Raw genomic sequence first — 14,795 nt, forward strand, 5'->3', positions numbered from 1 at the left:
TGTAATCCACAACAACAAATGCTCTTTGGCATTTTGTATAAAGAATAATAATCCTGAGTCTAAAATATTTGAGAGCTGCTACAGTAGATGGTCTTGTATATCTTCCCAACCTGAGAGTTTTATGATTCTTGATACTGTACTAATCTAGTGCTTACAGAGAGTGTCTAATTGAAGAGAGTTCTCTGTTCCTTGGCAGGAGTGTGAGTGCTCAGCCTTTCATGTGGCACAGATAGACTCGGCGGGTAGAAACAGACACGGTCCTGCCCTCAGAGCTTTCTGCCTGTATGGGGAAGATATTAACCAGAGATTCACAAAAATAAGTGTAAAATTAAACAGCAATAAGGCAGAAGAGGAAAAGTAGTTGGAAAATGATCTTTGTTCAGAAGATGATTTCCTGCCAAAGTGATGATGAAGCATGTACAAAGGTATGACCATTATGTTCGCAAACTCATCCTAGCAGAAGTGCTGCCTACCTCATTGGTGAATATCACTATGGTCACCTTTGATGTGCTCCTCTTGGGAGGCTATGCACCGAAGCTAGTGCCTAGACCACCCTTCAAAGCAATTTTGGAACTCTTTTTCTGGAATGGCTATCAAAACCGTTGTCATATTATTCTTGATGTCCTGAAAGTCATCAGAATGTTTCCTTTCAATATTTCCCTTATCTTCACATAAAAAAAGTCACTGGGGGCCAGGTAAGGTTATTTGTTTACTAACTAAAACTCCCTCAGAGACAGTGCTGTGTGAGCTGGTGCATTATTGTGATGCAAGAGCCATGAGTGTTGGCCAAGATTTTCAGTTAAGATTTTCCTGTTTCTCTATCAATATTCACTTGGTCTGTTATGCTTCTTACAGTCCGCCAACAATTTTGACACACAATCTGATGAATTTTTGCAATGTTTTGTCAGTTTTGCTGGTTACTGGCTACCTTGACCTCTCTTCATCAATGATACTTTTTTTTTACCCTCAGAAAAGCTTTTAATCCATTTGTACACTGCCATTTTCTATATGGTATTACCCCCTTAAACTTGGACTAATATGTCCCTGACTTCATTTTCACTCTTTCCAACTTTAACAAGAAATTTGATGTTTGTTTGATATTCTCATTCAAGTTCCAACATTCTCACAATACCACACAAAAACATGCAATAACAGAAACCATTCAGCAAGACACCATCATAGGTCAACATGAACACAGCTGTGAACTACTGATATACCAAGGTTACAAACCCTTACCTGCGGCTCGGTGCCTGTGGCTCAAGTGGCTCAGGCACCAGCCACATACACCAGAGCTGGCATGTTCGAATCCAGCCCGGACCTGCCAAACAACAATGACCACTGCAACCAAAAAATAGCCGGCCGTTGTGGCAGGAGCCTATGGTCCCAGCTACTTGGGAGGCTGAGGCAAGAGAATCACTTATGCCCAGGAGTTTGAGGTTGCTGTGAGCTTGTGATGCCACGGCACTCTACCCAGGGCGACAGCTTGAGGCTCTGTCTCAAAAACAAAAAACAAAACAAAAACAAACCCTTACCTGCTTGTTTGTATAGTGCTTGCTGCACAGTGGCAAGTTTGCAAACTTAACCGTTAGACCTTGTAGGACGAAAGCTTTGATGGTCATTTCAGAAAAAGAGTTCCTGAATTGCTTTGAAGGGTGGATGATGTGCTGACATTGGTGCACAGCTTCCCAAGGGGAGCATTTCAAAGATGACCGTAGAGATATTCCGATATGCCACAATGAGGTGTGTAGCGCTTTTTCTAAGATGAGTTCACAAACTTAAATGTGAGACCTTTGTATTTAGAAGGGAGTTTTCTTCTCTCCATTTATGCCATGACTTATCTGAACCTGTCCTTTATCTTAATTGTACTTCAAGTTCTTTTAATAACTCCATTTCCCCTCTTCTTCTTCCACCGTTCCCAGGAGCCCTCTCCTCGTATTTTCCTGAGCTGGTTAATCATAGTTGAATTTTAGTCCCTTCATTTTGCTTGACTCCAATTGTTCGCCTTCCTTACACTTTGGCTCTTACAGACGACTTTCACGCCAAGTCCTCATCCTCACCCCGAACTTCCTCACTTGTGGGAGATGATCTCACCTCCACATTTATTCATACAGTCAAGGTTAACCCCATGAAAGATCTTTCTAATATTTGTTTCTACATAAAAACCCTCTCTGTCCTTGTCCTTCCCTCCAATCTTTGCTCCCTTCTGTGAGGATAACAGTGTGTCTTTTCTTTTTCTCCATTGTCACGCTCTGACGTCTTCTCTCCCATCTGTGCTGGCCCTTCCTCCCCCTCCTTCCTGCTCCTTGAGAGGTATATCCTCCCCAGCATCTGTCCTTGGCTGGCTCGCCTCTGAAGCTTCATTGTCAAGGTTCTCTCATCTTTGACTAAAACAGCTTATTCCCTGATAGTTTTACCTTTTGCCTTAGCAGTTTTCCAGAGTTATTTGTAGACTCCAAATGTCCCAACTTCTCTCAACCTCACCGTGTCATATAACAATTACTCAGTACCACCAAGGGAGCACCCATCACACTGTTCACAACAGTTTATCCACTTGTCTTCCTACTATCTGGATTCCTTAAGGCAGGCGCCGGGATTTGACAGCCTTCATTTTCTTCCTTACTCTCGTGTCTGGTATCACAGTTTATGACAACAGGCAAGCAGCACTCATCTGCCGAATGCACAGACACCAAGCCTGGCTTTCATGGATAGCCCCATCTGCACATTTCAGTTAGATAACTTTTCATTTGCTAGTAATCCATATATTATTCTTGTGAACTTTTTTCATCCATTATTCTTAAGTTGTTGTTTTTTTTTTTTTTTTTCATCATTTCACCTTCAATCATCGTCAGACTGAAGACAAAATGGAGTCATTTGAAAATTGGCACTTGACAATTAGGTTTTTTTTAAAAAATACAACCATACTCTAAGTAATGGTTTAGTTCTTGGGCTGGACAGCCTACAAATAACTATTTTAAATATTGTGTTGAAAGAAAAAAAATGTTGAAAAGAATTGGGAACTCTATGCTCTCTATTTGCAGAGAATCTTTCCTTAAGCAATGAATTCTCATTGCATGTATGCAATTTGTTGGGGTGTATACAAGGTGTGAGGGGAGTTTCAAGATGTGATGAGGGCTTTAAAGGTTGGTACACCTTTTTCTTTAAGACAATTACTATTTAATATTTCAAAATGTATGAATTCAGATGCCACTGCCATCTTTCTACATGTCAATTATTGTTATGGTTGAAAGACAGAAATTAAAGAGATTACGTGTATATGCTGGTAATGACTCATATACGTGTATATACACAGTCACACACTTACCAAGTTGACTCTTATTATTTCTGAATTGCAGTTTTGCAAACTTCCCTCATCATTAAAATATATTTGCAGCCCCAAAATCAATACCCATGAGGCTTTTGTGGTTATTCTGGAATATGTGCTAAGTGGTAAAAACCGAGTCTCCTGACAGGCATGTTCCTAGCTGAAGTCTTACAAGGCAACACTTGGCCTTGTTGCAGCTCTCGGGCAGTAAACAAGTGTCTTTTTACAGTCTGTTTGGTGCCACAGTTTTTGCTTTGTCATGTTTTTGTTAACAATTTCACTGTCTAAAAGGCCTCCAAGCATAGTGCTGTCTAGTGTTCCTAAGTGCAGGAAGACTGTGGTGTGCCTCACGGAGAAAATCTGTGAGTTGGACACACTTTGTTGAGCAGTGAGTCATGGTGCTGCTGGTCACAAGTCAGGTGTCAATGAATCAAGAGTATATATTATGTAAGGTGTCTTCAAACAGAAAACAATGCTACATACTGATCAGTCGCATGAAGATGTTGTGACACTCCAGAGGCTCACAGGATCCTGGTGTTTTCCTAGGAGTAATGGTTCAGGATGTGCCAATTCAGTGTCCCGTCCATGAATAACATGAATCTACTGTGTGGATACACATAAGTGTATGTACGTATATGTGGATATACTTGTAGGAGAGTGATGGGGTCAGAGATTATCTGAGATGGAGTTAAGGAAACTCCAGACAGAAAAAGAAAAAGGAATAGAAGAGATAACCCCCCAACACACGTAGATGTGGTGAAGACGACGACGACTTTGGGGAGCATAGAAAACGTGACAGTTCTTTTTACTCTTCATAAAACATTCCGTCAGCATAGGTTTCTTTTTGAAATGAGAAGAAATTGTCTGATAAAGGACAGAATATAAAGAACAGTGCGATTAGTAATAATTAGAGTCATATCTGACTCTATAGTGCGGCCAGAAAGTCACTGAGTTCTGAAGACACAGAATAATTTTGTGCGTCTCTTGTATTGTTGATTATGACTTTGACATTTACTTTCAGCATCTTTTTACTGTTATAGCTCATTTTTGAATTATTTTTGTTTTTTAAGACCCAAGGAGATTTCCTGGGTCTGTGGAGTGGGTTTCTAGTCAGTTCAATCCCTGGTTGAGTCCACTCAAATAGCTAGGGTGAGCCTATGTCAAGGAATTTAAAGTTCAAAAAATAAAATTAAACAAACGTAATTGTACCAGAGTGTAGAAAACTGGATTGCCTTTTTTTCTGATGAGGTTTTGGGTATAGATTGTTGTTGGGCTTGGAGATAGCAGACTGACTACTCTGGTAGAAGCTCTCACTTCCCTTAAAGGAGTGGAGCGATTATAGGAATTAGAAAACTTTATGTGTTATATTTTGGTTTGGACCTGTGTGTTTTAAGTCGGCCCTTGCCTTATGGTCTTCTTAGCTTTAATATTCTTTTAGACTATTACCCTGGTGAACCATTTTGTAGATGGTTAGGTATTACCCTTTAAAAAATCCATCTTGTAATATGGCTTTAAAGTGGTCCTTTGATAGTATGTGTGAAACTGACTCTTATAGATAACTGATAAGTAAATGAGGTGATGTTTACTCCCTTACCATTCTTGGGCAGGCCCCAGTAAAAGGGGAGAAAACATAAGATTACCCTGCAATTGAAATTCTAGAAAATGATGGAGGGAGGGTTAGTAGGGGGACCACACCGATGGAGCATATTGCAAGTACAAGTTGGATCTATCAGGTGTAGAACACAAATGTCTTAATGCTGTAATTGGGTAAATGAGGTGAAGGCTATGTTGATTAGTTGGATGTAAGCACTCCAATTTGTACAAATAATCAACACATTGAATCCCATAAGGGCATAAATGTATTTATGATCTATGTACAAATGACTTCATTAAAAAAAAAAAGAAAGAAATTCCAGAAGATGATTTTTAATTTTTGGAGTAGCATGTGATATTTTCAATAAGATGCTTCTTTGTATCCTCTTGGCCCATCACATTCCAAAACCAAAATTTATGAAATTGTCAAAGGACCAATTTTTCTCTTAGTTTATCTATCATCGGTTCTTCTTCCTCTGTTAAACGAAGCTTCTTTTGAGGTAATGAGTCTTCGTTAGTTGATCTCACCAAATGAGAACCTGCATTTTAAAATAACCAGTGAATTCAAAACAGGATTTGTTTGACTCAAAAATAATCATAATGCTCTATAAAAAGCTGTAGATTTGTGTTTCTTAAACTCTATAAATTCTTCTACCTTACATTAAAAATGTAGTACTCTACATTTCTTTCTCCTAAAGAAATAAATTTAGGATGAGAAAGTTTTAGTTTGCGTTCATAAAAGGGGAAAAAAGACATTTAAGAAAATAATCCTAGAGCCATTTTTGTATCAAGAAGAAAATTCAGCAAGAAGATCAAAACTTTTAAATTTCATGCTATTCTTTAATAATTCAGGTATACCTTTCCTTTCCCGAAGTTAAAAAAAAGAAGTAAAATGGTTCAATAAGTACCTTTTTCATTAAAAATGGTATAAAAACTTTAAGCTCAAATTACTTCCAAATTTAATTTTATTTCTGAATACTGAAGACTGTTTTAAAATGAAATTCTTGCATTCTAGAGAGTATTATAAATAGCCAAAATAACGAAAGAAAATGTTACTGTTTTAAAGCAGACTTGAATGAATAAATGTTTTGCAGAGCACTAATAGTCAATAACATTATTTGGAAGATTTGGAGATGATCTGGTTTGCATTAAACATATTTACACTTTAAAATGCCTCATGAATTAAGTCAAGCTTTACTACATACAGATGCTAAGAAATAGGAAAATACGAAGAATTTCACTGTATTAAGATCATTGGATTTAGCAAAATGATTAGATCATTATCAAAGGGGTTCAACTGATCACATTTTGTTTTTCCAGAGAGCTCAGCCATTTGAACTGGAAAAAATTGAAAAGCATGGCCGGTCTTCCAAAGACAAGAAAAATGCCAAGTCTCTGGACAAACCTGAACAGTAAGCACGTCTTAAACTATTAGGCATCTAGGCTCCTGGTGGGCTTTTGCTGTTTGCAGTGTTTTTCAAGACGTACTTGCCGTGAATGAAATGAAGATAAACATCTGTTTGTGTGAATTACATCTTTCCTCTTAACTTGGCTTTATTTCCTTAGGTTCCTTTATGAGCTGTCACTAATCCCCAACTTTTCAGAACGAGCCTTTTGCATCCTGTTCCAATCCACGTTTTCAGAAAGCATTTGCTCCATTCGTCGCAAACTGGAATTACTACAGAAATTGTGTGAGGTGGGTTCTGGTCCAAAGAGAACTCAACTTGAGTTCTGATATTGAATTTCATTCAATTATGTTCAGACGTCAAAAAAAGTATCTTTTACTCTAAGTATTCCTTAAATTTGAAAGATAGTAGTGCCACAGAAGGAAACATTTTATAGAGTGAGCTTCAAGAGAGCCGGTTTCCAGCTGAGGGCAGGGGCCTGCAGGGACAAATGGCCCGAATGCAGCCAGTGTGAGTTTGTCTCTGGGGAATTCTCTGCCCCATGCTCTTGCCAAAACAACATTTTCACTTTTCATAGCACTTTCAAACATCAGTCTTCCAAATGAATGCAATTTGAAGGCATTTTGTTTATGTTCCTTCATTTTTTTTTTTAAGGGATCTTCCACAAATTGTTAATAATTATTTCACCAAATGATTTAGGAGTAACCACATGACTCAACAGAAGAAAAATATTCTTCTGAAAACAAAGAATCAATGCTTGGCGGAGATGACCAATATTAACATTTAAAACAATTTGTTAAAATCAATAGTGCCATCATACTAATGGTGGCAAATCATTTTGAAAAGGGGTAAGATGTTATTAGAGGCTTCAATGTTTAGACGTGGCGATGTCCAAATTCACGTTAGACACAATGTTTTAGAAGAAGTGATGTGACCTTTTGGGAGTAGAGGGGGTAAAACTCAATTTGGAAACTGATCTTTGTAACTGTTCTTTGGTTTCCTACTAGTGATGCCAAAAATTGTGGTTTTTCTAACACAGACACAATTAAGAAGATGGGAGTGATACTATTTTGTAATAGTTCTTATAATACAACCTTATTTATTTTCCTTGCAATTAGCTCATACAAATGGCTTAGATTGGCACCTCTCAGCATACAGAGGCATACGTGAATACTGGTGTTGGTGCAACTTTTTAAAGTTAACTTTGGAAATAAGATATACTCTTTTTTTTTTGCAGTTTTTGGCCGGGGCTGAGCTTGAACCCGCCACCTCCAGCATATGGGGCCTGCGCCCTACTCCTCTGAACCACAGGCGCCGCCCCAGGAAATACAATATACTTTAACTGCTCTTAAAATATACCTAATAATGAGGAATGATAAAATTTAGGTTATGACCCCAAACTATTAGCATAATATAAATATAGCTAGCACTGACTTGAGATGATTCAAACAAAACTTTGTATAAAAGAAAAAAAATGTTTTTTGTTCTATTTTACAGACATTAAAAAATGGCCAAGGGGTTAGGCAGGTTTTGGGTTTGGTTCTAGCAGTTGGCAACTACATGAATGGTGGGAACAATACCCGGGGACAGGCAGATGGCTTTGGATTAGACATTCTTCCGAAGCTGAAAGACGTGAAGAGCAATGTAAGTATTCTGTATGAATGAGTATAGACAAAGTAAGGATCAGATGTTCTGTTGGACTGTAAACCAGTTGTAGTGAATATTTCTTTATGTTCCAAGGTCAAAAGTTTATTTAGGTTCAGAGATAGAGAAAAGTAATTGCTATCATATATTTGCGTTTTGATGACTAATGTTTAAGTAACGTTGAATTCTATGGCTAACAAATTGTTATAATATTTTAAAATGAAAGTGTTTTCTTACTCAATCCTTATCATGCCTGCTAATATTTATCTATTTGGAATATGAAGCCCAACTATTTTCTATGACAGGGTGGTATATCTCTTCTAGTTCCTTCCTTTCTTCTTCACCATGTGAAGCAATAGAGGCCAATAGGCCTGTGTTTTGAAAGCAAAACAAGGATGAGTGAACACAGTTTGTAGATAAAATATAAAATATGGTCATTCTTTTCCTGATACTGATATAGATGGGAATGTCTGAGCCCTCTTACAAACCTATCTGTTTTTTGGTCCTACTTCTATAGTTGTGTTAGTTTGAAATTTATATCTATTTTTTTTTTTTTTTTGTAGAGACAGAGTCTCACTTTATGGCCCTCGGTAGAGTGCCGTGGCCTCACACAGCTCACAGCAACCTCCAACTCCTGGGCTTAAGCGATTCTCTTGCCTCAGCCTCCCGAGCAGCTGGGACTACAGGCGCCCGCCACAATGCCCGGCTATTTTTTGGTTGCAGTTTGGCCAGGGCCGGGCTTGAACCTGCCACCCTCGGTATATGGGGCCAGTGCCCTACCGACTGAGCCACTAAGAGATTAGGAGCATGCCAATAGAAATATAAGGTTAGAGATGACGGTCAGGTTCAAGTTTGAGATGGCAAGCTTAGAACATAAAAGCCATGTTTTCCTGATACAAGAATCATCACACAGGAACAGCATTCACATTCACTTAGAAGACATTAGTAAATTTCGTACCTTCTAGAAATGAAAATATATAAGATTATCCTCCTTAGATAATGAAATAGTTTCCCTCAGAAGAGAGAGATACTTTTTTTTTTTCTGTCAGACAACAGTTAGTTTACTCATCAATATACAGGTGTTCCTTACTTACTATGGGGTTGTTTCCCAATAAACCCATTCAAAGTCGAAAATATCTTAAGTGAAAACTGAGTTTAATAAAATAGACTGCTGAACATCATAGCTTATCATAACCTACCTTAAATGCGCGCAGAATATTTACATTAGCCGATAGTTGGACAAAATTATCTAACACGAGACCTATTTCATAATAAAGTATTGAATATCTCATGTGATATATTGAATACAGTGCTGAAAACGAAAAACAGTGGTTGTGTGGATACTCCAAGTTCATTTACTACTGACTGCTTATTGCTTTTGGACCATCATGACATTGAAAAATTGTTAAGTCACACTATCATAGGTCAGGGACTCTGTGTGTGTATCTATTTGTTTTCATTTAACATTCTTTCAATAAACATCTATCTGGAACACATTGGATGTTGCTTTTCCAAAATTGAATAACTCATAGTCCTCTTTTGATACACCAATAGTGTAATGCAAATTATATTTGTATGATAGCAAATTTTCATGTATCAGGTCTACACTATAGAGACCTGATAAATCAAATTTGTTTTAAAAAAAAAGCTCCAGCTGGATGTGGTGGCAGGAACCTGTAATCCTGCTTCTCAGGGGGTTGAAGTGAGAGGAATGCTGAGGCCAGCCTGGGCAACATGTAAAATGCCCATCTCTAAAACGAACAAACAAGGACCTTTTCTAAACATGTGGTAGTTCTTGAATAGTTCTTATCAACTGCTTATTGGATTGAAACAAATATCATTGACATATAGATAGCATCAATCTAATATTTCACTTATAAGCTGATTCGGAAACAGATTCTAGTAATCATATACAAGTAAGAAATTATTCATGGTGGGTTTTTTTGGTATTGGTTTATGTATTTTATTCAATCCTCCATTAAGTTAAATTTCATTCATTTAACTAAGGGATAATTTAAAATAAAAATTGAGGACTAAGTCAAGAAGTAACATTTTTCAACATGATTTCACTTGCACTCTGAGAAGAGCTATGCAAAATCTTCCAGAGCTGGTTCTTTTTCTGTAAAGCAAATGTGGCCGCAGTTACTTCTCAGCCCCACCTGTAGACGTCCATGGACAGAGCTGCTACTTCCATTACTCAGAATATTCTCCCAACTTGCCTGTCAGCAGCGCATCTTTATGAATTGTTGTTGATGGATTCTGGTACTGCCAACCCTTTCCTTGATTTACAAATTAGGAGGAAAAAAAGGAAGTCAAGTTGCTTAAATCCTTTTACAAACAAATGCTGTCTAACAAAGGAAGACCTAATAGATAAATTAACTATTTCATGTCAGACTCGATTATAAATGGGTTTTGCCCTTTTTATAAATAGATGGAAAATCATGGCTACATCAAACATTCCAGAGAATATACACTAAAGCCTCCAGGGTTGACCATCTTCCTACATCAACCACCTTAGGTTGACCCAGTTTTCATAGACCGGACAGGTACCATATGTACAACCAACAGTTCCTTATATTGACCACCTCTGTATGTTGGCCAATTTGTTACAGTCCCTTGGTTGGTCATCTTACAGAGTTTCTACTGTATTATACCATGAGGTTTGTTTTTAAAGTAAAATCTATATTTTGTATCTTGATTCACAATACTTACTACTAATTTGGAGCTATAGAAAAAAGGTTAGTTAGAAATTAATGCCTCTAAATCTGCCAGAAAAGAGGTGAAAATCTGTTTGTTGAGGTCTGTTATACACAAAAATAACTGTGTATTTTTTCTGTAAAACTGAATATACATTGTCTTATTGATAACTTCAGGGATATTAATTCCTCAATATCAATTATTGATACAACTAATTATAATACACACTGGCATTTTCAAAGCTCCCCTCCCACTGACTCAAATGATGCTTAGCTTTTATATTTCCCTGGTTCACGGGCTGATGAGTCTCTATGAGACTTAATGTAGGAAGGGTACACACTGGTCCAGCTCTGTATAAATGCTAGCAATATTTAATTATTTCATTTCAGATAGTAGTTTTAAAACATAAAGATAATAATCAAAGATTTATAATAAAATATAAAATACTAAAACAAAAATTAATAAGGAGGAGGAGGATAAAAATGGGAAAGTGTTTACAGCTGAGACTCCACTCTTAAGCAGCTATGCATAGATTGGGACATGGCAGGGCGTGGGGGAGAAATCTTCTATGTCATTCAATTTCTTAGACACAATGACTAAGACCATTCCAAAGACTAAGACCATGTTAAATTTCACACTGCATTCTAAATGTTCTCATGTATGTGTGTTAATTCACTAGAATTTATTTTCTATGATGCTGTATATTTTGCCATTTTTAAAAAGCATTACTTACTTTGGCCTTTATGCCTAGGACAACAGCAGAAACCTTTTGTCTTACATTGTTTCATATTATCTTCGAAATTTTGATGAGGTAAGAGTTTTAACGTATAGTCATATTCTGTTCTCTGTTGGGTGGTTTGGTAGTGTTTGTTTTCGTTATTACTGGTGTTATTCTTACTTATACCAATGGGGGTTTATGTAAAAATTATGTATTTTTCATTAATTAGGATCCTGGAAAGGAACAATGTGTCTTCCCACTGCCAGACCCACAGGACCTTTTTCACGCCTCACATATGAAATTTGAAGATTTTCAAAAAGATCTCCGAAAACTGAAGAAAGACTTGAAAGGTAATTTTGCCAAAATCTTCATTCGTTGTTACTTAAAAAGCTAGATGTATCAAAAATTGAGTTATTCCATAATATCTGGGTGATTTCAGCAATGATCTGTATTTCATTAGGAGCAATTATGCAATTTATTTTCATGTGATAGCCAAGGACATTTGAACATTCATCATGCCATGGTGGGAAACAAATTAGGTCATCATTAAAAGATAAATAGTCTGCTCAACACCCGTGGCTCAGTGAGTAGGGCGCTGGCCACATACACCAAAGCTGGCGGGTTCGAGCATGGCACAGGCCTGCTAAACAACAAGACAACTGCAACCAAAAAATAGCTAGGCGCTGTGGCGGCACCTGTAGTCCCAGCTACTTGGGAGGCTGAGGCAAGAGAATCCTCCTTCAGCCCAGGAGTTTGAGGTTGCTATGAGCTGTGACGCCACAGCACTCTACCAACGGCAACATAGTGAGACTCTGTCTCAAAAAAAAAAAAAAAAGATAAATAGTCCTCCCCTTCCTCCATGGTATAGGTACCTAAGATTTTGTGGCTTGTGAACTTTCCTGGGAACAAATTATCTTCTTTTAATTATTCAGCCAAAAAACACATACATGTATGTTGTTTTACTGTCAGTAAGAACTCTTACATCGAATCATTTTGAAGAAATATTGAAGTTCTTTAGATTTCTAAATTAAAAGTAACATTTACATAAAAGCCAATAGTTTAAACAATTTAAAAACATTTTAAGTTAAATCTCTTTTTTCCTGTCTTCGTGAGATTTATTCTTATCATTGTGGAGTTGAGTATACCTCAACTATCTATTTGAGTCTCTTTCTAGCTCTAATAAGTACAGACAAGGAATAAATTTATGTGGGATTTCATCTGATATTGTATAACTAGATGGGAAGAAGATGCATGGTATCCCCATCCAGAAACCAAAGAAAGCCATAACTTTTTAAGAAACTATATTCCAAATGAGAGATGTGTTTACACAAAGATACACTGATCTACCATCAAATTCGTGAAGTTGTTCTATTCTGATCACAGATGTTTTTATGTGGATTTCAAAGAACATAGCAACAGTATGTAGTTTGCTTATAGTTCTTTATATTCAACAAGATTTTTTATGGGTCTGGTTCATCTCAGACATTTTCTAGTTGCTGTGGATACAACAAGGATACAGTCCTCACTGTTGGAAGGGCTGAAATTAGGTCATTATGATGTGTCTGGTTGGAGCCTTACATGTTGGTGCTCTTGAATTGAATCCAAAGAAAAGTGCCTTGACTTGCCCTATTTTTATGTAATATTAATAAATAAAATTATGTGATATTTCTGTAACACTGTTACTAAGTATGTAAGTTAAGAAATAAAACATTCATGCTGTAGTATTTGTTGTGCTTCACGTTTGTGCCAGGCGGCCTGGTTTGCTTATGAAATTTTACACATGCATGCGTGTTGATGAGGTACAGGGGCATTTTGTCCTAGCGGCATTTCTAAGGGATCTAGAAAATGCCTCACACTTCGATCAGCAATCCTTGCAAAGTAGGATTTCCTAGTTTACAGATGACCTGATAAATGAGAGGAATGGTAATCTTATTATCAGGGGATTTAGGTTTGTTTCTCTTGCTGCATAACTTTGGAATGTTATCCTATTTTCTTATATACATACCCTCTTATTAAGGTATTAAGTATGCATGTAGCCATGAAAATGGCAAGTTTTCACAAGATTTGGAGCTAAAAATAAAGAGGTAACGACACCAGATAAACTAGTAGCCAAATACTATTTCCACGTATGCATTTATTGCCTTCCTGAGCAATATGGTTGCTATAGGAGATTAAATATTGAAGGAGTTCCTTAGCCTCTTTTGAGCGCCTCTACATTTTTTTTTTTTTTTATTGTTGGAGATTCATTGAGGGTGTAAGAAATCAGGTTACACTGATTGCGTTTGTTGCATTTGTTAGGTAAAGTCCCTCTTATGATTGTGTCTTGCCCCTAAAAGGTGTCTAGCATCCATTTCTAATTAGAACACTGAAGAGTATAGGCTTAGGTGGCACATTTCTTAAACTGATAGAAGCTATCTATGACAAACCCATGGCTAATATTTTACTGAATGGAGTAAAACTGAAAGCTTCTCACTTACCACTGGAACCTGACAAGGTTGTCCTCTGTCACCTTTACTATTCAATATAGTGCTGGAAGTTGTAGCCAATACAATCAGGCAAGAGAAGGAAATAAAGGGAATCCAGATGGGAGCAGAGGAGATCAAACTCTCCCTCTGTGCTGACGACATGATCTTATACTTAGAGAATCCCAAAGACTCACCCACAAGACTCATGGAAGTCATCAAACAATACAGTAATGTCTCAGGATATAAAATCAATGTCCACAAGTCAGTGGCCTTTGTATATGCCAATAACAGTGAAGATGAGAGGCTAATTAAGTGACACAACTCACTTTGCCATTGCTTTAAAGAAAATGAAATACTTAGGAATATACCTAACAAAAGAGGTGAAGGACCTCTATAAAGAAAATTATGAAACCCTAGGAAAGAAAATAGCAGAGGATATTAACAAATGGAGCAACATACCATGCTCATAGCTGGGAAGAATCAATATTGTTAAAATGTCTATACTTCCCAAAGCAATCTACAGATTCAGTGCTATCCCTATTAAAATACCGGCATCATACTTTCAAGACCTGGAAAAAATAATTCTTCATTTTATATGGAACCAGAAAAAAACCCATATAGGTAAAGCAGTTCTTAGTAATAAAAACAAAGCCAGGAGCTTCAGCACACCACACCAGATTTAGGCTGTACTACAAGGACATAGTGGTCAAAACAGCATAGTACTGGCACAAAAATAGAGACATAGACATTTGGAATTAAATAGAAAACAAGGAAATGGAATTAACATCTTACAGCCACCTAATGTTCGATAAACCAAACAAGAGCGTACACTGGGGGAAAGACTCCCTATTCAATAAATGGTGCTGGGAGAACTGGATAGCCACATGTATCTGCACCTTTCTCCACTCACAAAAATTGATTCGAGATGGATAAAAGGCCTAAATTTAAGA

The 14,795-nt window shown here is 37.1% G+C and overlaps 1 protein-coding gene across 1 annotated transcript in view; it reads left to right on the plus strand.

Moving 5' to 3' along the window:
- LOC128596366 (formin-2-like) overlaps nt 1-14,795 on the plus strand; it is a 275,022-nt gene that overhangs the window by 231,164 nt on the left and 29,063 nt on the right. The window contains exons 9-13 of the mRNA XM_053606029.1: nt 6,236-6,327; nt 6,482-6,611; nt 7,819-7,965; nt 11,414-11,473; nt 11,610-11,730. Coding sequence (XP_053462004.1) covers nt 6,236-6,327; nt 6,482-6,611; nt 7,819-7,965; nt 11,414-11,473; nt 11,610-11,730 — 550 coding nt within the window. The remainder of the gene's footprint in view (nt 1-6,235; nt 6,328-6,481; nt 6,612-7,818; nt 7,966-11,413; nt 11,474-11,609; nt 11,731-14,795) is intronic.

This window comes from Nycticebus coucang, chromosome 10 (assembly GCF_027406575.1).
Source record: "Nycticebus coucang isolate mNycCou1 chromosome 10, mNycCou1.pri, whole genome shotgun sequence".
NCBI lineage: Eukaryota > Metazoa > Chordata > Mammalia > Primates > Lorisidae > Nycticebus > Nycticebus coucang.